This window comes from Oncorhynchus mykiss, chromosome 2 (genome assembly GCF_013265735.2).
Source record: "Oncorhynchus mykiss isolate Arlee chromosome 2, USDA_OmykA_1.1, whole genome shotgun sequence".
Taxonomy (NCBI): Eukaryota; Metazoa; Chordata; class Actinopteri; order Salmoniformes; family Salmonidae; genus Oncorhynchus; species Oncorhynchus mykiss.
The window spans coordinates 11,636,559-11,663,323 of record NC_048566.1 but is presented as its reverse complement, the minus strand read 5'-3'; the positions used below and the strand labels follow the sequence as shown (position 1 = coordinate 11,663,323).

The 26,765-nt window shown below is 50.5% G+C and overlaps 1 protein-coding gene across 6 annotated transcripts in view; it reads left to right on the top strand.

Annotated features, from left to right (window-relative positions):
• LOC110513475 (vacuolar protein sorting-associated protein 13B) overlaps window positions 1-26,765 on the top strand; it is an 818,772-nt gene that overhangs the window by 627,387 nt on the left and 164,620 nt on the right. For all 6 annotated transcript variants that reach the window (XM_036938036.1, XM_036938048.1, XM_036938043.1 and 3 more), the window contains exons 35-37: window positions 2,158-2,869; window positions 4,630-4,767; window positions 15,400-15,756. In XM_036938036.1, coding sequence (XP_036793931.1) covers window positions 2,158-2,869; window positions 4,630-4,767; window positions 15,400-15,756 — 1,207 coding nt within the window. The remainder of the gene's footprint in view (window positions 1-2,157; window positions 2,870-4,629; window positions 4,768-15,399; window positions 15,757-26,765) is intronic.

Sequence of the window (26,765 nt, the reverse complement as noted above, 5' to 3'; positions counted from 1 at the left end):
GGCGTTGAGTACAGCTTCCTGGTCTCTTCGTGGGCGTTGAGTACAGCTTCCTGGTCTCTTCGTGGGCGTTGAGTACAGCTTCCTGGTCTCTTCGTGTGCGTTGAGTACAGCTTCCTGGTCTCTTCGTGGGCGTTGAGTACAGCTTCCTGGTCTCTTCGTGTGCGTTGAGTACAGCTTCCTGGTCTCTTCGTGTGCGTTGAGTACAGCTTCCTGGTCTCTTCGTGTGCGTTGAGTACAGCTTCCTGGTCTCTTCGTGGGCGTTGAGTACAGCTTCCTGGTCTCTTCGTGTGCGTTGAGTACAGCTTCCTGGTCTCTTCGTGTGCGTTGAGTACAGCTTCCTGGTCTCTTTGTGTGCGTTGAGTACAGCTTCCTGGTCTCTTCGTGGGCGTTGAGTACAGCTTCCTGGTCTCTTCGTGGGTGTTGAGTAGCTTCCTGGTCTCTTCGTGTGCGTTGAGTACAGCTTCCTGGTCTCTTCGTGGGCGTTGAGTACAGCTTCCTGGTCTCTTCGTGTATGTTGAGTACAGCTTCCTGGTCTCTTCGTGGGCGAAGAGTACAGCATCCTGGTCTCTTCGTGGGCGTTGAGTACAGCTTCCTGGTCTCTTCGTGGGCGTCGTGACACTGTAGTGGCTGAAGCAGGTCTACCAGTTGTCCCTGATAGATGATTTTGTCGGTAACATTCATCTGTCTTTCTTTGTGTCTCCTGGGAACCAAAGCCCACTTCCTGACCATGTGACTGATTTGGTAAAGATGTCCTGTCTGGATGATGTGTATTAAAGCCAAGACATAGAAGCTCGGGACTTATTCTCATTGGTTTTCGGTCATCTGTCATGGCAGCCGTCTCCACTTCTATCCCCACAGAGAGTTTAATATTGCTTAACGAAGAGCCTCTCCGTTTGGGTCGGATCGGTTCTGTGATGTCACGGCACTGCTTAACGATGTAGAAAACATGTTTTTGTGTTATAAACTATTTATTAAATCCACTTTCATTGTTATTGAATTGTCATGTTAATGTTCATCAGATCCCTGTTGACTGTCCTCTGTATTTCAACTGTCTGTCTGTCTGTCTGTCTGTCTGTCTGTCTGTCTGTCTGTCTGTCTGTCTGTGTGTGTCTCTGTCTGTCTGTCTGTCTGTCTGTCTGTCTGTCTGTCTGTCTGTCTGTCTGTGTGTGTGTCTCTGTCTGTCTGTCTGTCTGTCTGTCTGTCTGTCTGTGTGTCTGTCTGTGTGTGTCTCTGTCTGTCTGTCTGTCTGTCTGTCTGTCTGTCTGTCTGTCTGTCTGTCTGTCTGTCTGTCTGTCTGTCTGTGTGTGTCTCTGTCTGTCTGTCTGTCTGTCTGTCTGTCTGTCTGTCTGTCTGTCTGTCTGTCTGTCTGTCTACCTGAGTAGATATATCTTCTCCAGTGAGTCTGTCTGTCTGTCTGTCTGTCAATTCAAGTCACACTGTGGAATTTCACCCAGTAGATATGGGAGTTTTTCAAAATTGGATTTGTTTTCGAATTGTTTGTGGATCTGTGTAATCTGAGGGAAATATGTCTCTCTAATATGGTCATACATTGGGCAGGAGGTTAGGAAGTGCAGCTCAGTTTCCACCTCATTTTGTGGGCAGTGAGCACATAGCCTGTCTTCTCTTGAGAGCCAGGTCTGCCTACGGCGGCCTTTCTCAATAGCAAGGCTATGCTCACTGAGTCTGTACATAGTCAAAGCTTTCCTTAAGTTTGGGTCTGTCACAGTGGACAGGTATTCTGCCGCTGTGTACTCTCTGTTTAGGGCCAAATAGCATTCTAGTTTGCTCTGTTTTTTTGTTAATTCTTTCCAATGTGTCAAGTAATTATCTTTTTGTTTTCTCATGATTTGGTTGGGTCTAATTGTGTTGCTGTCCTGGGGCTCTGTGGGGTGTGTTTGTGTTTGTGAACAGAGCCCCAGGACCAGCTTGCTTAGGGGACTCTTCTCCAGGTTCATCTCTCTGTAGGTGATGGCTTTGTTATGGAAGGTTTGTGAATCACTTCCTTTTAGGTGGTTGTAGAATTTAACGGCTCTTTTCTGGATTTTGATAATTAGTGGGTATCGGCCTAATTCTGCTCTGCATGCATTATTTGGTGTTCTACGTTGTACACAGAGGATATTTTAGCAGAATTCTGTCTGTCTCCGTCCCCCCCCCCAGGTGCATCGTGGGGAGCAGCAGTGTAGTTCCTCGGCGGGGCCTTGCGGTGTGGACTCATCGTCCAGTCGCAGCGGCGTCCAGGACAGTGGGTTCGGCAGCGACAGCGCCAGGATCCGTATCGTCCAGATGGAGCAGCAGAGTGGAGGCTCCCACCACCGCATCGCCAGACCCTCCAGGAAGTCCACCGTCGTCAAGAACCTCTCCTTCGTCCCCTTCGACGTCTTCCTGACCGCGAGTAAACTCTCTCTCATGACCTACGCCTGCTCCACTCTAGCCAAGACCCCCCCCGCCTCGCCGGAGAAGAAGGATGGAGACGGGCCGACAGGGAAGAGTGCCCTGAACCAGCCAGACACCATCCCTACCTCCTCCTCCTCCCCCAACCCAGGCCCTCCTACCCTGGTCCCTCTGTCAGGCCTGACAGCAGAGGACCTCCTGAACAGTAACACCGTTCCCCAGGAGCCCCGCGGTTCCCTCCTCTTCCTGGACTCCCTGCCCGCCCCCAGCCGCTCCTCGGCCCGCCAGGCCCTGGGGGTCACCATCGTGAGGCAGCCTGGGAGGAGAGGGGCTGGAGACCGGGTCCTGGAGCCTCTACTGTACCTTCAGGTGGTCCAGCCGTCGGCCCTGCTCAGCTGTCACCACCGTAAACAGAGGATGGACGTGTCTGTGTTCGATGTGTCTCTGAGGGGAGTCTCCTCTGACTATAAGTGTCTGGGTGAGTGGAGGGAGACTTCACTCTGCTGTAGATCTTGATGTGTCTCTGAGGGGAGTCTCCTCTGACTATAAGTGTCTGGGTGAGTGGAGGGAGACTTCACTCTGCTGTAGATCTTGATGTGTCTCTGAGGGGAGTCTCCTCTGACTATAAGTGTCTGGGTGAGTGGAGGGAGACTTCATCTGCTGTAGATCTTGATGTGTCTCTGAGGGGAGTCTCCTCTGACTATAAGTGTCTGGGTGAGTGGAGGGAGACTTCACTCTGCTGTAGATCTTGATGTGTCTCTGAGGGGAGTCTCCTCTGACTATAAGTGTCTGGGTGAGTGGAGGGAGACTTCATCTGCTGTAGATCTTGATGTGTCTCTGATGGGAGTCTCCTCTGACTATAAGTGTCTGGGTGAGTGGAGGGAGACTTCATCTGGTGTAGATCTTGATGTGTCTCTGAGGGGAGTCTCCTCTGACTATAAGTGTCTGGGTGAGTGGAGGGAGACTTCATCTGCTGTAGATCTTGATGTGTCTCTGAGGGGAGTCTCCTCTGACTATAAGTGTCTGGGTGAGTGGAGGGAGACTTCACTCTGCTGTAGATCTTGATGTGTCTCTGAGGGGAGTCTCCTCTGACTATAAGTGTCTGGGTGAGTGGAGGGAGACTTCATCTGCTGTAGATCTTGATGTGTCTCTGAGGGGAGTCTCCTCTGACTATAAGTGTCTGGGTGAGTGGAGGGAGACTTCATCTGGTGTAGATCTTGATGTGTCTCTGAGGGGAGTCTCCTCTGACTATAAGTGTCTGGGTGAGTGGAGGGAGACTTCATCTGCTGTAGATCTTGATGTGTCTCTGAGGGGAGTCTCCTCTGACTATAAGTGTCTGGGTGAGTGGAGGGAGACTTCACTCTGCTGTAGATCTTGATGTGTCTCTGAGGGGAGTCTCCTCTGACTATAAGTGTCTGGGTGAGTGGAGGGAGACTTCATCTGCTGTAGATCTTGATGTGTCTCTGAGGGGAGTCTCCTCTGACTATAAGTGTCTGGGTGAGTGGAGGGAGACTTCATCTGGTGTAGATCTTGATGTGTCTCTGAGGGGAGTCTCCTCTGACTATAAGTGTCTGGGTGAGTGGAGGGAGACTTCATCTGCTGTAGATCTTGATGTGTCTCTGAGGGGAGTCTCCTCTGACTATAAGTGTCTGGGTGAGTGGAGGGAGACTTCACTCTGCTGTAGATCTTGATGTGTCTCAATCATTTACAAAATCTCATCTCCCTCCCTCCCCCTGCCCTCCCCTCTCCTCCCCCCCCCTCCTCCCTCCTCTCCTCCCCCCTCCTCTCCCCCCTCCCCCCCCCCCCTCCTCCCTCGTCTCCTCCCCCCTCCTCTACTCTCCTCCCCCCTCCTCTCCTCCCTCTCCCTCCTCTCCTCCCTCTCCCTCCTCCATCTCCCTCTACTCCCCCCTCCTCCCTCTCCCTCCTCCCTCTCCCTCCCCTCCCCCCTCCTCCCTCTCCCTCTCCCCCCCTCCCCCCTTCCCTCCTCCCTCTCCCTCCCCTCCCCCTCCTCCCTCTCCCTCCCCTCCCCCCTCCTCTCCTCCCTCTCCCCCCCTCCTCTCCTCCCTCTCCCCCCCCCTCCCCCCTCCTCTCCCCTCCCCCCTCCTCTCCTCCCTCTCCCCCCCCTCCCCTCTCCCCTCCCCTCCTCCCCTCCTCTCCCCTCTCCCCTCCCCACCTCCCTCTCCCCCCTCCTCTCCCCTCCCCCTCTCCCCCCCCCCCCCCCCACCCTCCCCTCTCCAGATCCAGGGAAGTCTCTCCCAGAGGTATTAGACTACAGTGTGTTGTGGGTCCAGACAGTATCAGGAGAGTCTGACAGTCAGACAGGTGTTCCCCCTCCTCTGGCCTGTCTGCAGATCAGAGACTTCCTCAGTGGACCAGGTGAGGACTCACACACTCTACACACACCCTACACACACCCTACAGTATACCCTACAATACACACACTCTACACACACCCTACAGTACACCCTACAGTACACCCTACAGTACACACACCCTACAGTACACACACTCTACAGTACACACACTCTACACACAGTCAGTCTCAGGTTCAAAGCTTCAGTTCTCAGCTCCTGTCAGGGGAGATGTTGACCGCTGGGGAATGTCTCTCTGTGGGATGTCTTTCTGAGATGTCTCTCTGGGGGATGGGATGTCTCTCTGGGATGTCTCTCTGGAATGTCTCTCTGTGGGATGTCTCTATGTGGGATGGGATGTCTCTCTGTGGGATGTCTCTCTGTGGGATGTCTCTCTGTGGGATGGGATGTCTCTATGTGGGATGTCTCTCTGTAGGATATCTCTCGGTGTGATGTCTCTCTCTGGGATATCTCTCTGTGGGATGGGATGTCTCTCTGTGGGATGTCTCTCTGTGGGATGGGATGTCTCTCTGTGGGATGTCTCTCTGTGGGATGTCTCTCCCACACTACACACACACCACACACACACACACACACACACGAGCGTACAAACCCTGTCAGTTCACATCCTGTCTGTGCTGAGCGTATTTCTGTCATGTCCTCTAACCTTGATTCATACAGCTGATTCTCAGTTGATGTTCTTGGACTTGTAAGGTTTCTAGTTCAAACCCCCGAGCTGACAAGGTACAGATCTGTCGTTCTGCCCCTGAACAAGGCAGTTAACCCACTGTTCCTAGACCAGTTAACCCACTGTTCCTAGGCCAGTTAACCCACTGTTCCTAGACCAGTTAACCCACTGTTCCTAGACCAGTTAACCCACTGTTCCTATACCAGTTAACCCACTGTTCCTAGGCCAGTTAACCCACTGTTCCTAGACCAGTTAACCCACTGTTCCTAGGCCAGTTAACCCACTGTTCCTAGGCCAGTTAACCCACTGTTCCTATACCAGTTAACCCACTGTTCCTAGGCCAGTTAACCCACTGTTCCTAGGCCAGTTAACCCACTGTTCCTAGACCAGTTAACCCACTGTTCCTAGACCAGTTAACCTACTGTTCCTAGACCAGTTAACCCACTGTTCCTAGACCAGTTAGTTAACCCCCTGTTCCTAGACCAGTTAACCCACTGTTCCTAGACCAGTTAACCCACTGTTCCTAGACCAGTTAACCCACTGTTCCTAGGCCAGTTAACCCACTGTTCCTAGGCCAGTTAACCCACTGTTCCTAGACCAGTTAACCCACTGTTCCTAGACCAGTTAACCCACTGTTCCTAGACCAGTTAACCCACTGTTCCTAGACCAGTTAACCCACTGTTCCTAGACCAGTTAACCCACTGTTCCTAGACCAGTTAACCCACTGTTCCTAGACCAGTTAACCCCACTGTTCCTAGACCAGTTAACCCACTGTTCCTAGACCAGTTAACCCACTGTTCCTAGACCAGTTAACCCACTGTTCCTAGACCAGTTAACCCACTGTTCCTAGACCAGTTAACCCACTGTTCCTAGACCAGTTAACCCACTGTTCCTAGACCAGTTAACCTACTGTTCCTAGACCAGTTAACCCACTGTTCCTAGACCAGTTAGTTAACCCCCTGTTCCTAGACCAGTTAACCCACTGTTCCTAGACCAGTTAACCCACTGTTCCTAGACCAGTTAACCCACTGTTCCTAGACCAGTTAACCCACTGTTCCTAGACCAGTTAACCCACTGATCCTAGACCAGTTAACCCACTGTTCCTAGACCAGTTAACCCACTGTTCCTAGACCAGTTAGTTAACCCCCTGTTCCTAGACCAGTTAACCCACTGTTCCTAGACCAGTTAACCCACTGTTCCTAGACCAGTTAACCCACTGTTCCTAGACCAGTTAACCCACTGTTCCGAGACCAGTTAACCCACTGTTCCTAGACCAGTTAACCCACTGTTCCTAGACCAGTTAACCCACTGTTCCTAGACCAGTTAACCCACTGTTCCTAGACCAGTTAACCCACTGTTCCTAGACCAGTTAACCCACTGTTCCTAGACCAGTTAACCCACTGTTCCTAGACCAGTTAACCCACTGTTCCTAGACCAGTTAACCCACTGTTCCTAGACCAGTTAACCCACTGTTCCTAGACCAGTTAACCCACTGTTCCTAGACCAGTTAACCCACTGTTCCTAGACCAGTTAACCCACTGTTCCTAGACCAGTTAACCCACTGTTCCTAGACCAGTTAACCCACTGTTCCTAGACCAGTTAACCCACTGTTCCGAGACCAGTTAACCCACTGTTCCTAGACCAGTTAACCCCACTGTTCCTAGACCAGTTAACCCACTGTTCCTAGACCAGTTAACCCACTGTTCCTAGACCAGTTAACCCACTGTTCCTAGACCAGTTAACCCACTGTTCCCCGTCATTGTAGGCCGTCATTGTAAATAAGAATTTGTTTTAAATGACTTCACTAGTTAAATAAAGTCTAAAGTAGTGCTCTATATAGGGAATAGGGCCCTGGTCTAAAGTAGTGCACTATATAGGGAATAGGGCTCTGGTCTAAAGTAGTGCACTACATAGGGAATAGGGCCCTGGTCTAAAGTAGTGCACTATATAGGGAATAGGGCCCTGGTCTAAAGTAGTGCACTATATAGGGAATAGGGCTCTGGTCTAAAGTAGTGCACTATATAGGGAATAGGGCTCTGGTCTAAAGTAGTGCACTATATAGGGAATAGGGCTCTGGTCTAAAGTAGTGCACTATATAGGGAATAGGGCCCTGGTCTAAAGTAGTGCTCTACATAGGGAATAGGGCCCTGGTCTAAAGTAGTGCACTACATAGGGAATAGGGCCCTGGTCTAAAGTAGTGCACTATATAGGGAATAGGGCTCTGGTCTAAAGTAGTGCACTATATAGGGAATAGGGCCCTGGTCTAAAGTAGTGCACTACATAGGGAATAGGGCCCTGGTCTAAAGTAGTGCACTACATAGGGAATAGGGCCCTGGTCTAAAGTAGTGCTCTATATAGGGAATAGGGCTCTGGTCTAAAGTAGTGCACTACATAGGGAATAGGGCCCTGGTCTAAAGTAGTGCACTATAGAGGGAATAGGGCCCTGGTCTAAAGTAGTGCACTATAGAGGGAATAGGGCCCTGGTCTAAAGTAGTGCACTATAGAGGGAATAGGGCCCTGGTCTAAAGTAGTGCACTATATAGGGAATAGGGCCCTGGTCTAAAGTAGTGCACTATATAGGGAATAGGGCCCTGGTCTAAAGTAGTGCACTATATAGGGAATAGGGCCCTGGTCTAAAGTAGTGCACTATATAGGGAATAGGGCTCCATTGAGGACTCCCTCCAGGTAGTGTTCCCTAAGGCCGCTCTGATTTGATGCTGTTTAACGAGGTGAGCGTCCATCAGACCAGATGGAGACCACAGTCAGAGGAGAGCAGTTCCCTGTGTTTACAGCAAGCTGCCAGACATTTACTGAGAGCACACGGACCAATCACAGCTCCCCTGCCAAGGATGGAACCTGCAGAGAGGGAACACAAGTAACGTGTGTGTGTGTGTGTGTGTGTGTGTGTGTGTGTGTGTGTGTGTGTGTGTGTGTGTGTGTGTGTGTGTACTGGGATGTAAACGGGATGAGGTTTCAGATCTGACCCTCGCCTTGCTGTGGTCTGCTCATCACACACACACACACACACACACAGACACACACACACACACACACACACACAGACACAGACACACACACACACACACAGAGGAAGGCAGCTGCAGCGAGGGAGGGTTCAAGGCTGGACCAGCCCTCTCCTCTTCAATCCCCCTCTGCCTTCTTCTTCTCTTCCTGAGGAAACCGTCCCCCTCTGCCTTCTTCTTCTCTTCCTGAGGAAACAGTCCCCCTCTGCCTTCTTCTTCTCTTCCTGAGGAAACCGTCCCCCTCTGCCTTCTTCTTCTCTTCCTGACAGTCTTCTGTCTGACCTGGAGGACCCAGGAAACACTCCCCCTCTGCCTTCTTCTTCTCTTCCTGAGGAAACCATCCCCCTCTGCCTTCTTCTTCTCTTCCTGAGGAAACAGTCCCTCTCTGCCTTCTTCTTCTCTTCCTGAGGAAACAGTCCCTCTCTGCCTTCTTCTTCTCTTCCTGAGGAAACAGTCCCCCTCTGCCTTCTTCTTCTCTTCCTGAGGAAACAGTCCCCCTCTGCCTTCTTCTTCTCTTCCTGAGGAAACAGTCCCCCTCTGCCTTCTTCTTCTCTTCCTGAGGAAACAGTCCCCCTCTGCCTTCTTCTTCTCTTCCTGAGGAAACAGTCTCCCTCTGCCTTCTTCTCTTCCTGAGGAAACAGTCCCCCTCTGCCTTCTTCTTCTCTTCCTGAGGAAACAGTCCCTCTCTGCCTTCTTCTTCTCTTCCTGAGGAAACAACCCCCCTCTGCCTTCTTCTTCTCTTCCTGAGGAAACAGTCCCCCTCTGCCTTCTTCTTCTCTTCCTGGGGAAACAGTCCCCCTCTGCCTTCTTCTTCTCTTCCTGAGGAAACAGTCTCCCTCTGCCTTCTTCTCTTCCTGAGGAAACAGTCCCCCTCTGCCTTCTTCTTCTCTTCCTGAGGAAACAATCCCCCTCTGCCTTCTTCTTCTCTTCCTGACAGTCTTCTGTCTGCCCTGGAGGACCCAGGAAACAGTCCTGCTCTCCGTCTTTCTGCGTCCTTCTCTTGTGTGAAAGGGTCAATGACAGGAGGTTGGAGAAGTAACAGCTACCAGTTGGAGAGAGAGGGAGAGGGGGGGAGGGAGAGAGAGAGGGGGGAGGGGGAGGGAGGGAGAGTGGGAGGGGAACCACTAACAGTCCTCTGGTTAATGAACCACTGACAGTCCTCGGCTGGGTTAAAGCACCACTGACAGTCCTCGGCTGGTTAAAGCACCACTGACAGTCCTCTGGTTAAAGCACCACTGACAGTCCTCTGGTTAAAGAACCACTAACAGTCCTCTGGTTAATGAACCACTGACAGTCCTCGGCTGGGTTAAAGCACCACTGACAGTCCTCTGGTTAAAGCACCACTGACAGTCCTCTGGTTAAAGCACCACTGACAGTCCTCTGGTTAAAGAACCACTGACAGTCCTCTGGTTAAAGAACCACTGACAGTCCTCGGCTGGGTTAAAGCACCACTGACAGTCCTCGGCTGGTTAAAGCACCACTGACAGTCCTCTGGTTAAAGCACCACTGACAGTCCTCTGGTTAAAGAACCACTGACAGTCCTCGGCTGGGTTAAAGCACCACTGACAGTCCTCGGCTGGTTAAAGCACCACTGACAGTCCTCTGGTTAAAGAACCACTGACAGTCCTCGGCTGGGTTAAAGCGCCACTGACAGTCCTCGGCTGGGTTAAAAGCACCACTGACAGTCCTCGGCTGGGTTAAAGCACCACTGACAGTCCTCGGCTGGGTTAAAGCACCACTGACAGTCCTTGGCTGGGTTAAAAGCACCACTGACAGTCCTCGGCTGGGTTAAAGCACCACTGACAGTCCTCGGCTGGGTTAAAGCACCACTGACAGTCCTCGGCTGGGTTAAAGCACCACTGACAGTCCTCGGCTGGGTTAAAAGCACCACTTTGTGTTTGATGGAAAGGCAGGGTGTTCCTCATCAAAACACCTGCGTGAGAAGTGAAGGAACGTCCCTCCTGGACAAGGCCTTCTTTAGATGTCCCAACGAACATGACGGAAGGACCACCATCTTTCTTTCATTAATCCAGATTTCCGTGCGCTGCCTTTCCCCCCCTCTCTCTCAGCACACGATGAGCTTACAGAGGCTACCTTTGAAGGCTAAAAGTTAAACGTGTTAGTAAGTAGGGGGTAAGAGTTGACTGGACTTCCAGATGATTCTATAGGAGCTGGGTGGAAAGAGTCAGAGTCAGACTTCCAGATGATTCTATAGGAGCTGGGTGGAAAGAGTCAGAGAGGTGGTATCTTCTGGCTGGACTTCCAGATGATTCTATAGGAGCTGGGTGGAAAGAGTCAGAGAGGTGGTATCTTCTGGCTGGACTTCCAGATGATTCTATAGGAGCTGGGTGGAAAGAGTCAGAGAGGTGGTATCTTCTGGCTGGACTTCCAGATGATTCTATAGGAGCTGGGTGTATAGAGTCAGAGAGGTGGTATCTTCTGGCTGGACTTCCAGATGATTCTATAGGAGCTGGGTGTATAGAGTCAGAGAGGTGGTATCTTCTGGCTGGACTTCCAGATGATTCTATATGAGCTGGGTGTATAGAGTCAGAGAGGTGGTATCTTCTGGCTGGACTTCCAGATGATTCTATAGGAGCTGGGTGTATAGAGTCAGAGAGGTGGTATCTTCTGGCTGGACTTCCAGATGATTCTATAGGAGCTGGGTGAAAAGAGTTAGAGAGGTGGTATCTTCTGGCTGGACTTCCAGATGATTCTATAGGAGCTGGGTGTATAGAGTCAGAGAGGTGGTATCTTCTGGCTGGACTTCCAGATGATTCTATAGGAGCTGGGTGTATAGAGTCAGAGAGGTGGTATCTTCTGGCTGTACTTCCAGATGATTCTATAGGAGCTGGGTGTATAGAGTCAGAGAGGTGGTATCTTCTGGCTGGACTTCCAGATGATTCTATAGGAGCTGGGTGGAAAGAGTCAGAGAGGTGGTATCTTCTGGCTGGACTTCCAGATGATTCTATAGGAGCTGGGTGTATAGAGTCAGAGAGGTGGTATCTTCTGGCTGGACTTCCAGATGATTCTATAGGAGCTGGGTGTAAAGAGTCAGAGAGGTGGTATCTTCTGGCTGGACTTCCAGATGATTCTATAGGAGCTGGGTGAAAAGAGTCAGAGAGGTGGTATCTTCTGGCTGGACTTCCAGATGATTCTATAGGAGCTGGGTGGAAAGAGTCAGAGAGGTGGTATCTTCTGGCTGGACTTCCAGATGATTCTATAGGAGCTGGGTGTAAAGAGTCAGAGAGGTGGTATCTTCTGGCTGGACTTCCAGATGATTCTATAGGAGCTGGGTGAAAAGAGTCAGAGAGGTGGTATCTTCTGGCTGGACTTCCAGATGATTCTATAGGAGCTGGGTGGAAAGAGTCAGAGAGGTGGTATCTTCTGGCTGGACTTCCAGATGATTCTATAGGAGCTGGGTGTATAGAGTCAGAGAGGTGGTATCTTCTGGCTGGACTTCCAGATGATTCTATAGGAGCTGGGTGTATAGAGTCAGAGAGGTGGTATCTCCTGACTGGACTTCCAGATGATTCTATAGGAGCTGGGTGTAAAGAATCAGAGTGGTGGTATCCTGTGCAGAGCATTAGCCTGCTCCTATAAAGGTTAGGTTGTTGCTATTGAGCTGGCCTGGCCCGGTTGGTGGTACCATTGAGCTGGGCTGGCCCGGTTGGTGGTGCCATTGAGCTGCCCGGTTGGTGGTACCATTGAGCTGGGCTGGCCCGGTTGGTGGTACCATTGAGCTGCCCAGTTGGTGGTACCATTGAGCTGGCCGGTTTATGGTGCCGTTGCGCTGGGCTGGCCCGGTTGGGGGTGCCATTATGCTGGGCTGGCCCGGTTGGTGGTACCATTGAGCTGGCCTGGCCCGGTTGGTGGTACCATTGAGCTGGCCAGTTGGTGGTACCATTGAGCTAGCCAGTTGGTGGTACCATTGAGCTGGGCTGGCCTTTTTGGTGGTACCATTGAGCTGGGCTGGCCCGGTTGGTGGTACCATTGAGCTGGGATAGCCCGGTTGGTGGTACCATTGAGCTGGGCTGGCCCGGTTGGTGGTACCATTGAGCTGTGCTGGCCCAGTTAGTGGTACCATTGAGCTGCCCGGTTGGTGGTACCATTGAGCTGCCCGGTTGTTGGTACCATTGAGCTGGACGGTATGTGGTGCCATTGAGCTGGGCTGGCCGGTTTATGGTGCCATTGAGCTGGGCTGGCCGGTTTATGGTGCCATTGAGCTGGGCTGGCCCGGTTGGTGGTGCCATTATGCTAGGCTGGCCCGGTTGGTGGTACCATTGAGCTGGCCTGGCCCGGTTGGTGGTACCATTGAGCTGGCCAGTTGGTGGTACCATTGAGCTGGCCAGAGAGAGGAGAGAGAGTACAGGAGGAGAGAGAGTACAGGAGGAGAGAGAGGACAGGAGGAGAGAGAGTACATGAGGAGAGAGAGGAGAGAGAGTACAGTAGGAGAGAGAGGAGAGAGTACAGGAGGAGAGAGAGTACAGGAGGAGAGAGAGGAGAGAGAGGACAGGAGGAGAGAGAGTACAGGAGGAGAGAGAGGAGAGAGAGGACAGGAGGAGAGAGAGTACAGGAGGAGAGAGAGGACAGGAGGAGAGAGAGTACAGGAGTAACAGCACATGAGCGATTTATTTCACAGCTGGAAACTTTCCTGCTAGTAATTGAACTGGAAATGATATAAGCTACATTGTAAAGCAGATTCCTCCTTTCTGGGGGTCTAAATCTCACCTCCCTCTCCCCCATCTCCCTCACCTCCCTCTCCCCCATCTCCTCTTCCACTGGGGTGAATGACAGTATCCCCCTATAAACCTCATCCTCCCTCTCCCTCACCTCCCTCTCCCCCATATCCTCTTCCACTGGGGTGAATGGCAGTATCCCCCTCTAAACCTCACCTCCCTCTCCCCCATCTCCTCTTCCACTGGGGTGAATGGCAGTATCCCCCCCTCCCCTCCCTCCATATCCTCCTCATCCTCCCTTTTCCCCCTCCTCCTCCTCTTCCTCTCCTCCAGGCTACATGTGTTGTCTGCCTTATCTCAGCTCACTGGTCACCATAGCAGCACCCACCCGTAGCATTCGCTGGTATATCTCACTGGTCACCCCCAAAGCCAATTCCTACTTTGGCCGCCTTTCCTTCCAGTTCTCTGCTGCCAATGACTGGAAGGAATTGCAAAAATCACTGAAGCTGGAGACTTATATCTCCCTCTCTAACTTTAAGCACCAGCTGTCAGAGGGGCTCACAGTTCACTGCATAGCCCATCTGTAAATAGCCCATCCAACTACCTCATCCCCATATTGTTATTGTTTTGCTCCTTTGCACCCCAGTATCTCTACATGCACATTCATCTTCGGCACATCTATCACTCCAAAGTTATGTGTTTATCACACCTGGTTGTGTTTCTATAAAGGCATGTTTATATCACTTTGACAGATCTCCCTATACTATCTCTCCACATAAACTGGCACCTCCTCTAAGGACAGATATCCCTCTACTCTCTCTCCACCTAAACTGACACCTCCTCGTAGGACAGATATCCCTCTACTCTCTCTCCACCTAAACTGACACCTCCTCGTAGGACAGATCTCCCTCCACTATCTCTCCACCTAAACTGACACCTCCTCTTAGGACAGATCTCCCTCTACTCTCTCTCCACCTATACTGACACCTCCTCTTAGGACAGATCTCCCTCCACTATCTCTCCACCTAAACTGACACCTCCTCTTAGGACAGATCTCCCTCTACTCTCTCTCCACCTATACTGACACCTCCTCGTAGGACAGATCTCCCTCCACTATCTCTCCACATAAACTGGCACCTCCTCTAAGGACAGATATCCCTCTACTCTCTCTCCACCTAAACTGACACCTCCTCGTAGGACAGATCTCCCTCCACTATCTCTCCACCTAAACTGACACCTCCTCGTAGGACAGATATCCCTCTACTCTCTCTCCACCTAAACTGACACCTCCTCGTAGGACAGATCTCCCTCCACTATCTCTCCACCTAAACTGACACCTCCTCTTAGGACAGATCTCCCTCTACTCTCTCTCCACCTATACTGACACCTCCTCTTAGGACAGATCTCCCTCCACTATCTCTCCACCTAAACTGACACCTCCTCTTAGGACAGATCTCCCTCTACTCTCTCTCCACCTATACTGACACCTCCTCTTAGGACAGATCTCCCTCCACTATCTCTCCACCTAAACTGACCTGCTTAGAGCTCAGCAACTCTCAATGTGGCTAATTTCCACAAGGAACATAAAACCTAAAGTTCTTCTGTTAATATTTAGGATTACGGTAACTCTGTCTTCTGTCTCTCTCCTGTTAATATGTTGTATTACGGTAACTCTGTCTTCTGTTAATATTCAGTATTACGGTAACTCTGTCTCCTGTTAATATTTAGTATTACGGTAACTCTGTCTTCTATTAATATTTAGTATTACGGTAACTCTGTCTTCTATTAATATTTAGTATTACGGTAACTCTGTCTTCTATTAATATTTAGTATTACGGTAACTCTGTCTTCTGTTAATATTTAGTTTTACGGTAACTCTGTCTTCTATTAATATTTAGTATTACGGTAACTCTGTCTCCTGTTAATATTTAGTATTACGGTAACTCTGTCTCCTGTTAATATTTAGTATTACGGTAACTCTGTCTTCTATTAATATTTAGTATTACGGTAACTCTGTCTTCTATTAATATTTAGTATTACGGTAACTCTGTCTTCTATTAATATTTAGTATTACGGTAACTCTGTCTTCTGTTAATATTTAGTTTTACGGTAACTCTGTCTTCTATTAATATTTAGTATTACGGTAACTCTGTCTCCTGTTAATATTTAGTATTACGGTAACTCTGTCTTCTATTAATATTTAGTATTACGTTAACTCTGTCTTCTGTTAATATTTAGTTTTACGGTAACTCTGTCTTCTGTTCGTCCAGCGGAGCTGAACGTGGAGCTGTCCCGGCCCCTGAAGGTGAACCCTACGCTGGTGAAACTGGAGCAGACCAAGGCCTACCTGAGGAGGGTCCTACCTCATCACTACTGGGAGACTCCCAAACCCCCCTCCACCCCTCATTCCTCCCCCAGTAGGACCTCGTCCTCCTCTCCCCATCGTCCCGACCCCTCCCACCTCAGCTCCCTAAGATCCCTGGCACCCTTCCACAAGGTGTCCCTCCGCACCGCCCAGATCGTGGTTGTCATGGAGACGGAGTCGCACCCTGCCCGGCCCAGCCTGTCCTGGTCGGTGTCGGCTATGAAGGGTACCATGAACATGAAGACTGGGCCCAAGCTAGACGGTGAGAGCTTTAAACATTTACCTTCCCTGTTGTCTTTTTACAGTTGAAAAATGCAGCTCCCCCTCTCTCATCACCCCACTCGCACTTCAACCCTCTCTCTTCTCCTCCCTCACACTTCTCTCTCCCCCTCGCTCTTCTCTCCCCCTCTCTTCTCTCCTCTCCCTTCTTCTCCTTCTTTATCCCCCCCTCTCTTCTCTCCCCCTCTCTCTTTCTCTCCCTCTCTTCTCTCCCCCCTTCCCCCCTCTCTTCTCTTCTCTCCCCCTCTTCTCCTTCTTTCTCTCCCTCTCTTCTCTCCCCCCTCCCCCCTCTCTTCTCTTCTCTCCCCCTCTTCTCCTTCTTTCTCTCCCTCTCTTCTCTCCCCCTCTTCTCCTTCTTTCTCTCCCTCTCTTCTCTCCCCCTTCCCCCCTCTCTTCTCTTCTCTCCCCCTCTTCTCCTTCTTTCTCTCCCCCCGTTCTCCCCCTCTCCTCTCTTCTCTTCTCCCCCCTTTCTCTCCCCCTCCTCTCTTCTCTTTCTCTCTCTCAGAGTAACCTCTGTCTATATAGCCCCTGTATTCACATTCAACTTAGATCCCAGGATTACTCCCAGTTCATATTATTGTCTCAGGGGCAGCTCAGGTTCCTCTACCTCTGCTCTATGAGGACTACGCCTCGAGGCACCTGGGAAGTGAAGTCCCAGTACAGTTCTATGAGGACTACACCTCGAGGCACCTGGGAAGTGAAGTCCCAGTACAGTTCTATGAGGACTACACCTTGAGGCACCTGGGAAGTGAAGTCGCAGTACAGTTCTATGAGGACTACACCTCGAGGCACCTGGGAAGTGAAGTCCCAGTACAGCTGGTTAGGAGAGATATCACACCTTAGTGACATTAACCAGCTGGTTAGGAGAGATATCACACAAATTATTGTCTTGTTTTTCCCGTAGGCAAGGGGCCAGCCTATACCTGCACCTAGAGGGGAGTAGTTTACTGTCCAGGTACAGGGGGGGGGGGGGGCTGCCCTATACCTGCACGAGTAGTTTACTGTCCAGGTACAGGGGGGGGGGGTCTGACCTGATCTTAAAGATCTCATCAAGCCTGTCTGTCTGTTTCCTAGTGCCTTGCTGAGGGCCCTGATCTTAAAGATCTCATCAAGCCTGTCTGTCTGTCTCCTAGTACCTTGCTGAGGGCCCTTAAAGTTCTCATCAAGCCTGTCTGTCTGTCTCCTAGTACCTTGGTGAGGGCCCTGACCTTAAATATCTCATCAAGCCTGTCTGTCTGTCTCCTAGTGCCTTAATGAGGGCCCTTAAAGATCTCATCAAGCCTGTCTGTCTGTCTCCTAGTACCTTGGTGAGGGCCCTTAAAGATCTCATCAAGCCTGTCTGTCTGTCTCCTAGTGCCTTGCTGAGGGCCCTTAAAGATCTCATCAAGCCTGTCTGTCTGTCTCCTAGTACCTTGCTGAGGGCCCTTAAAGATCTCATCAAGCCTGTCTGTCTCCTAGTACCTTGCTGAGGGCCCTTAAAGATCTCATCAAGCCTGTCTGTCTGTCTCCTAGTACCTTGCTGAGGGCCCTGACCTTAAAGATCTCATCAAGCCTGTCTGTCTGTTTCCTAGTACCTTGCTGAGGGCCCTTAACGATCTCATCAAGCCTGTCTGTCTGTCTCCTAGTACTTTTCTGAGGGCCCTTAAAGATCTCATCAAGCCTGTCTGTCTGTCTCCTAGTACCTTGGTGAGGGCCCTGACCTTAAAGATCTCATCAAGCCTGTCTGTCTGTTTCCTAGTTCCTTGCTGAGGGCCCTTAAAGATCTCATCAATCCTGTCTGTCTGTCTCCTAGTGCCTTGCTGAGGGCCTTTAAAGATCTCATCAAGCCTGTCTGTCTGTCTCCTAGTACCTTGCTGAGGGCCCTGACCTTAAAGATCTCATCAAGCCTGTCTGTCTGACTCCTAGTGCCTTGCTGAGGGCCCTTAAAGATCTCATCAAGCCTGTCTGTCTGACTCCTAGTGCCTTGCTGAGGGCCCTTAAAGATCTCATCAAGCCTGTCTGTCTCCTAGTGCCTTGCTGAGGGCCCTTAAAGATCTCATCAAGCCTGTCTGTTTGTCTCCTAGTGCCTTGCTGAGGGCCCTTAAAGATATCATCAAGCCTGTCTGTCTGTCTCCTAGTACCTTGCTGAGGGCCCTTAACGATCTCATCAAGCCTGTCTGTCTGTCTCCTAGTACCTTGCTGAGGGCCCTTAAAGATCTCATCAAGCCTGTCTGTCTGTCTCCTAGTACCTTGCTGAGGGCCCTTAAAGATCTCATCAAGCCTGTCTGTCTGTCTCCTAGTACCTTGCTGAGGGCCCTTAAAGATCTCATCAAGCCTGTCTGTCTGTCTCCTAGTGCCTTGCTGAGGGCCCTTAAAGATCTCATCAAGCCTGTCTGTCTGTCTCCTAGTACCTTGCTGAGGGCCCTTAAAGATCTCATCAAGCCTGTCTGTCTGTCTCCTAGTACCTTGCTGAGGGCCCTTAAAGATCTCATCAAGCCTGTCTGTCTGACTCCTAGTACCTTGGTGAGGGCCCTGACCTTAAAGATCTCATCAAGCCTGTCTGTCTGTCTCCTAGTACCTTGCTGAGGGCCCTTAAAGATCTCATCAAGCCTGTCTGTCTGACTCCTAGTACCTTGCTGTCTGTGGCTATAATCCTTCTCAACATATTTCTCTGTCTGACAGCGGTGCTACCAAACCACCAAACAACACAAGAGGTTAAAATACTCTCAATGAAAGATTTGTAGAGTCCAAGCCCCTGTCATGTGACCTGGGTGAGGCGTAGCTGGGAAGTTAAAGGTCTCTGTGGTTTTGTTTCGCCACAACAAAGTCCTCCTGAATAGAACACAGGAAACAGACCATGATGCATCACTGTTGTGTTCTCCGATCCGTAACCACAACGTTACCATGGAGGAATGACCTGTTCCTGGTCAGGCAAGATATTATCTGTTTCCCAAATGGCACCTTCTTCACTACGTAGTGCCCTACCCCATAGGGCTCTGGTCTAAAGTAGTGCCCTACCCCATAGGGCTCTGGTCTAAAGTAGTGCCCTACCCCATAGGGCTCTGGTCTAAAGTAGTGCCCTACCCCATAGGGCTCTGGTCTAAATTAGTGCCCTACCCCATAGGGCTCTGGTCTAAATTAGTGCCCTACCCCATAGGGCTCTGGTCTAAATTAGTGCCCTACCCCATAGGGCTCTGGTCTAAATTAGTGCCCTACCCCATAGGGCTCTGGTCTAAATTAGTGCCCTACCCCATAGGGCTCTGGTCTAAATTAGTGCCCTACCCCATAGGGCTCTGGTCTAAATTAGTGCCCTACCCCATAGAGCTCTGGTCTAAATTAGTGCCCTACCCCATAGGGCTCTGGTCTAAATTAGTGCCCTACCCCATAGAGCTCTGGTCTAAATTAGTGCCCTTCCCCATAGGGCTCTGGTCTAAATTAGTGCCCTACCCCATAGGGCTCTGGTCTAAATTAGTGCCCTACCCCATAGGGTTCTGGTCTAAATTAGTGCCCTACCCCATAGAGCTCTGGTCTAAAGTAGTGCCCTGTCCCATAGGGCTCTGGTCTAAAGTAGTGCCCTACCCCCATAGGGCTCTGGTCTAAAGTAGTGCCCTGTCCCATAGGGCTCTGGTCTAAAGTAGTGCCCTACCCCATAGGGCTCTGGTCTAAAGTAGTGCCCTGTCCCATAGGGCTCTGGTCTAAAGAAGTGCCCTGTCCCATAGGGCTCTGGTCTAAAGTAGTGCCCTGTCCCATAGGGCTCTGGTCTGAATTAGTGCCCTACCCCATAGGGCTCTGGTCTAAAGTAGTGCCCTGTCCCATAGGGCTCTGGTCTAAATTAGTGCCCTACCCCATAGGGCTCTGGTCTAAAGTAGGGCCCTGTCCCATAGGGCTCTGGTCTAAAGTAGTGCCCTGTCCCATAGGGCTCTGGTCTAAAGAAGTGCCCTGTCCCATAGGGCTCTGGTCTAAAGTAGTGCCCTACCCCATAGGGCTCTGGTCTAAAGTAGTGCCCTGTCCCATAGGGCTCTGGTCTAAATTAGTGCCCTACCCCATAGGGCTCTGGTCTAAAGTAGTGCCCTGTCCCATAGGGCTCTGGTCTAAAGTAGTGCCCTACCCCATAGGGCTCTGGTCTAAAGAAGTGCCCTACCCCATAGGACTCTGGTCTAAAGTAGTGCACTTTATCGGGAATAGGGTGATATTTCGGACTCTAGTTCCTGTGTCCTCCAATACTGAGACCAGAGGGCTGAACCTCTCTTAACAGTTAGGATCATGTTCTCAGATCAGTCCTGACCGGACCTCTCTGACTAAACCTCTCTGTCTAAACCTCTCTGACCAAACCTCTCTGACTAAACCTCTCTGACTAAACCTCTCTGACCGGACCTCTCTGACTAAACCTCTCTGACCGGACCTCTCTGACTAAACCTCTGACTAAACCTCTCTGACTAAACCTCTCTGACTAAACCTCTCTGACCGGACCTCTCTGACTAAACCTCTCTGACTAAACCTCTCTGACCAAATCTCTCTGACTAAATCTCTCTGACTAAACCTCTCTGACTAAACCTCTCTGACCAAACCTCTCTGACTAAACCTCTCTGACTAAACCTCTCTGACTAAACCTCTCTGACTAAACCTCTCTGACTAAACCTCTCTGAGCAGACCTCTCTGACTAAACCTCTCTGACTAAACCTCTCTGACTAAACCTCTGACTAAACCTCTCTGACTAAACCTCTCTGATTAAACCTCTCTGACCAGACCTCTCTGACTAAACCTCTCTGACTAAACCTCTGACTAAACCTCTTTGACTAAACCGCTCTGACTAAACCTCTCTGACTAAATGTCTCTGACTGAACCTCTCTGACCAGATCTCTCTGACTAAACCTCTCTGACTAAACCTCTCTGACTAAACCTCTCTGACTAAACCTCTGACTAAACCTCTCTGACTAAACCTCTCTGATTAAACCTCTCTGACCAGACCTCTCTGACTAAACCTCTCTGACTAAACCTCTGACTAAACCTCTTTGACTAAACCGCTCTGACTAAACCTCTCTGACTAAATGTCTCTGACTGAACCTCTCTGACCAGATCTCTCTGACTAAACCTCTCTGACTAAACCTCTCTGACTAAACCTCTCTGACCGGACCTCTCTGACTAAACCTCTCTGACTAAACCTCTCTGACTAAACCTCTGACTAAACCTCTGACTAAACCTCTCTGACTAAACCTCTCTGATTAAACCTCTCTGACCAGACCTCTCTGACTAAACCTCTCTGACTAAACCTCTGACTAAACCTCTTTGACTAAACCTCTCTGACTAAACCTCTCTGACTAAATGTCTCTGACTGAACCTCTCTGACCAGATCTCTCTGACTAAACCTCTCTGACTAAACCTCTCTGACTAAACCTCTCTGACTAAACCTCTCTGACTAAACCTCTCTGACCGGACCTCTCTGACTAAACCTCTCTGACTAAACCTCTCTGACTAAACCTCTGACTAAACCTCTGACTAAACCTCTCTGACTAAACCTCTCTGATTAAACCTCTCTGACCAGACCTCTCTGACTAAACCTCTCTGACTAAACCTCTGACTAAACCTCTTTGACTAAACCTCTCTGACTAAACCTCTCTGACTAAATGTCTCTGACTAAACCTCTCTGACCAGATCTCTCTGACTAAACCTCTCTGACTAAATCTCTCTGACTAATCTCTCTGACTAAATCTCTCTGACTAAACCTCTCTGACTAAACCTCTCTGACTAAACCTCTCTGACTAAACCTCTCTGACTAAACCTGTCTGACTAAACCTCTCTGACTAAACCTCTCTGACTAAACCTCTCTGACTAAACCTCTCTGACTAAACCTCTCTGACTAAACCTCTCTGACTAAACCTCTGACTAAACCTCTCTGACCAAACCTCTCTGACTAAACCTCTCTGACTAAACCTCTCTGACCAAACCTCTCTGACTAAACCTCTCTGACTAAACCTCTCTGACTAAACCTCTCTGACCAAACCTCTCTGACTAAACCTCTCTGACTAAACCTCTCTGACCAAACCTCTCTGACCAAACCTCTCTGACCAAACCTCTCTGACTAAACCTCTCTGACCAAACCTCTCTGACCAAACCTCTCTGACTAAACCTCTCTGACTAAACCTCTCTGACCAAACCTCTCTGACTAAACCTCTCTGACTAAACCTCTCTGACTAAACCTCTCTGACCAAACCTCTCTGACTAAACCTCTCTGACTAAACCTCTCTGACCAAACCTCTCTGACCAAACCTCTCTGACTAAACCTCTCTGACTAAATCTCTCTGACCAGACCTCTCTGACTAAACCTCTCTGACTAAACCTCTGACTAAACCTCTCTGACTAAACCTCTCTGTTCCTGCTGTTTATATTGTTTGTTCATCACCATGTGGTGTTTTGATGTTTCCAGAAGGTTTGTCAGGGTTTCCTCCCTAAGCTGTGTTGAGACAAGAAGCCAGAGCAGCAAGTCTCTCAGATCCCCTTTCCGTTTCTCCGTACGCACGTAAACCACCGACCGCCAAGAACAACGGCTGCTTTGGTGTCATGTACATCAAGAAGACCTGTCCCGGTTATGGTCGGTACCGGAACCGGTACCGGAACCAGAGAGTTCTGTTACTGTTCAACACACTGACACGTTATGGTCGGTACCAGAACCAGAGAGTTCTGTTACAACACACTGACACGTTATGGTCGGTACCAGAACCAGATAGTTCTGTTACTGTTACAACACACTGACACGTTATGGTCGGTACCAGAACCAGAGAGTTCTGTTACAACACACTGACACGTTATGGTCGGGGTTGGGAGGGAACAGGGGAGGACAGAGTTTCTCTGGGGGGGAGGACAGAGTTTCTCTGGGGGGGAGGTTTGGGAACGGGGGAGGACAGAGTTTCTCTAGGGGGGAGGTTTGGGAACGGGGGAGGACAGAGTTTCTCTGGGGGGGAGGGAGGGAACGGGGGAGGACAGAGTTCCTCTGGGGAGGGAGGGAGGGAGGGAACAGGGGAGGACAGAGTTTCTCTGGGGAGGGGGGAGGACAGAGTTTCTCTGGGGGGAGAGTGAGGGAATGGGGGAGGACAGAGTTTCTCTGGGGGGGGAGGACAGAGTTTCTCTGGGGGGAGAGTGAGGGAATGGGGGAGGACAGAGTTTCTCTAGGGGGGAGGTTTGGGAACGGGGGAGGACAGAGTTTCTCTGGGGGGGAGGGAGGGAACGGGGGAGGACAGAGTTTCTCTGGGGGGGGACAGAGTTTCTCTGGGGGGGGGGGGGGGGGGGGGTAAGGACAGAGTTTCTCTGGGGGGAGGACAGAGTTTCTCTGGGGAGGGAGGGAGGGAGGGAACAGGGGAGGACAGAGTTTCTCTGGGGGGGGGGGCTGGGGGGAGTTTCTCTGGGCTTTTAAACCCATCTGCTTCCCAGATGTTATATCGGGTTACTTCAGATAAAATGAGTGTCAAATATTTGAATTAAAACCTCAACAATTTGCACTTGTTTACTCAAATCTACATAACTCCGCAGTGAGAACATTCTAGACGCTGTGGCCCGCGCTGATTTTCAACAGCTTTTCAGCTTTCATCCATTTTTGATGTGTTGCCTTTTATAAACACAGTTTCAAAACACTCAGCATGGAAAACAATGGAAAAACGACGAGAGAGAGAGAGAGAGAGAGAGAGAGAGGAAGAGAGAGAGGGGGAGAGAGATGGAGGGAGGGGGAGGGAGAGAGAGATGGAGGGAGGGGGAGGGAGAGAGAGGGAGGGGGAGGGAGAGAGAGAGAGGGAGGAAGAGAGAGAGAGGGAGGGAGGGAGGGAGGGAGGGAGGGAGGGAGGGAGGGAGAGAGAGAGAGAGAGAGAGAGAGAGAGAGAGAGAGAGAGAGAGAGAGAGAGAGAGAGAGAGAGAGAGAGAGAGAGAGAGAGAGAGAGAGAGAGAGAGAGAGAGAGAGAGAGAGAGAGAGAGAGAGAGAGAGAGAGAGAGAGAGAGAGAGAGAGAGAGAAGGGGACAGAGAGTTGTGTTTTCTATGAAAGCTAATCCCTGGTTGGAGGAGGATGACAGCTCTTTAGCTGTGGGGTTCTGACATCTCGCCTGTCGAAATGAGATCTATCACTAAGTGATTCTGTTGTTGACTATAAACACCATGTCCTCTTGGTGCAGAGTCCACTACCCAGGCTGATGGTCATGGAGACCCACTGAGACGTTTCCTCCTAGTCTGACCCAGGCTGATGGTCATGGAGACCCACTGAGACGTTTCCTCCTAGTCTGACCCAGGCTGATGGTCATGGAGACCCACTGAGACGTTTCCTCCTAGTCTGACCCAGGCTGATGGTCATGGCGACCCACTGAGACGTTTCCTCCTAGTCTGACCCAGGCTGATGGTCATGGAGACCCACTGAGACGTTTCCTCCTAGTCTGACCCAGGCTGATGGTCATGGAGACCCACTGAGACGTAGATGTTTCTCATCGTCTCTAGATGTTTCTCGTCGTCTCTAGATGTTTCTCGTCATCTCTAGATGTTTCTCGTCATCTCTAGATGTTTCTCATCGTCTCTAGATGTTTCTCGTCGTCTCTAGATGTTTCTCGTCGTCTCTAGATGTTTCTCGTCGTCTCTAGATGTTTCTCTTGGTCTCTAGATGTTTCTCGTCATCTCTAGATGTTTCTCGTCGTCTCTAGATGTTTCTCGTCGTCTCTAGATGTTTCTCGTCGTCTCTAGATGTTTCTAGATGTTTCTCTTGGTCTCTAGATGTTTCTCGTCGTCTCTAGATGTTTCTCGTCGTCTCTAGATGTTTCTCGTCGTCTCTAATGTTTCTCGTCGTCTCTAGATGTTTCTCATCGTCTCTAGTTGTTTCTCGTCGTCTCTAGATGTTTCTCGTCGTCTCTAGATGTTTCTCGTTGTCTCTAGTTGTTTCTCGTCGTCTCTAGATGTTTCTCGTCGTCTCTAGATGTTTCTCGTGGTCTCTAGATGTTTCTCGTCGTTTCTAGATGTTTCTCGTGGTCTCTAGATGTTTCTCGTGGTCTCTAGATGTTTCTCGTCGTCTCTAGATGTTTCTCGTCGTCTCTAGATGTTTCTAGATGTTTCTCATCATCTCTAGATGTTTCCTGTCTGTCTGTCTGTCCTATACCACAGCAAGGTGTGTGTGAATAGCCAGGACAGTCTGTTGTCTCATGGTCCTGGTTAGCAGGACATTATATCACCAGTATTCAGGGTGTTAGAGTAGAGAGACATTGACATTTGTCCCATCACACACACACAGGCCGCCCACACACACACACACACACACACATTTGTCCCATCACACACACACACCGTTCCTGTCTCAATCCCTGCCTCCCCCTGCCTCTCTCACTCTCACACACAGTCCCTGCCTCCCCCTGCCTCTCTCTCTCTCTCTCACACACAGTCCCTGCCTCCCCCTGCCTCTCTCTCTCACACACACAGTCCCTGCCTCCCCCTACCTCTCTCTCACACACAGTCCCTGCCTCCCCCTGCCTCTCTCTCTCACACACACAGTCCCTGCCTCCCCCTGCCCCTCTCTCTCTCACACACAGTCCCTGCCTCCCTCTGCCCCTCTCTCTCTCACACACAGTCCCTGCCTCCCCCTACCTCTCTCTCAAACACAGTCCCTGCCTCCGCCTGCTTCTCTCTCTCTCACACACAGTCCCTGCCTCCCCCTGCCTCTCTCTCTCTCACACACAGTCCCTGCCTCCCCCTGCCTCTCTCTCTCTCACACACAGTCCCTGCCTCCCCCTGCCTCTCTCTCTCACACAGTCCCTGCCTCTCTCTCTCACACACAGTCCCTGCCTCCCCCTGCCTCTCTGTCTCACACAGTCCCTGCCTCCCCCTGCCTCTCTCTCCCTCACACACAGTCCCTGCCTCCCCCTGCCGCTCTCTCTCTCACACACAGTCCCTGCCTCCCCCTGCCTCTCTCTCTCTCACACACAGTCCCTGCCCCCCCCCCCCCCTGCCTCTCTCTCTCACACACAGTCCCTGCCTCCCCCTGCCTCTCTCTCTCTCACACACAGTCCCTGCCTCCCCCTGCCTCTCTCTCTCTCACACACAGTCCCCCCCCCCTGCCTTCGGTAACATGTTGAAGTCTTGGCTCAGCTCTTCAGGATCCATTTCATTTCGTTTGGCCCGTGCCTCCCAGTGAGATAGTTTTCCAAACTCAAAACACATGAAGTGGATAGAGACACAGAGCTGCAGAGCCACCTTAAATCCCCTGGCAACAACAGCTGGCCTTTAGTGGTCCTGGGACATAACAGATGGGGTGTTGGGTGTTTCTGCTCTGATGGCTCTGATGGTCTCAGTCTAATGGCTGTAACATAATGGGACTGACAGTCCTGTGTGTCTCCATACCCTCCAGAGATCTATGGCTGTAACATAATGGGACTGACAGCCCTGTGTGTCTCCATACCCTCCAGAGACCTAGGCTTTAACATATGGGACTGACAGCCCTGTGTGTCTCCATACCCTCCAGAGACCTATGGCTTTAACATATGGGACTGACAGCCCTGTGTGTCTCCATACCGTCCAGAGATCTATGGCTTTAACATATGGGACTGACAGCCCTGTGTGTCTCCATACCGTCCAGAGATCTATTGTCTCAAGTCTCCTTTCAGTTGGTCTCGCTACGTAATGATCTGTTTCTCTCTCATAAACTTCACAGTCACACAAGACACCACTCACAAGTGTTGTACAGAAGGACACATGACAAGTGTTGTACAGAAGGACACATGACAAGTGTTGTACAGAAGGACACATGACAAGTGTTGTACAGAAGGACACATGACAACTGTTGTACAGAAGGACACATGACAAGTGTTGTACAGAAGGACACATGACAAGTGTTGTACAGAAGGACACATGACAAGTGTTGTACAGAAGGACACATGACAAGTGTTGTACAGAAGGACACATGACAAGTGTTGTACAGAAGGACACATGACAAGTGTTGTACAGAAGGACCCATGACAAGTGTTGTACAGAAGGACACATGACAAGTGTTGTACAGAAGG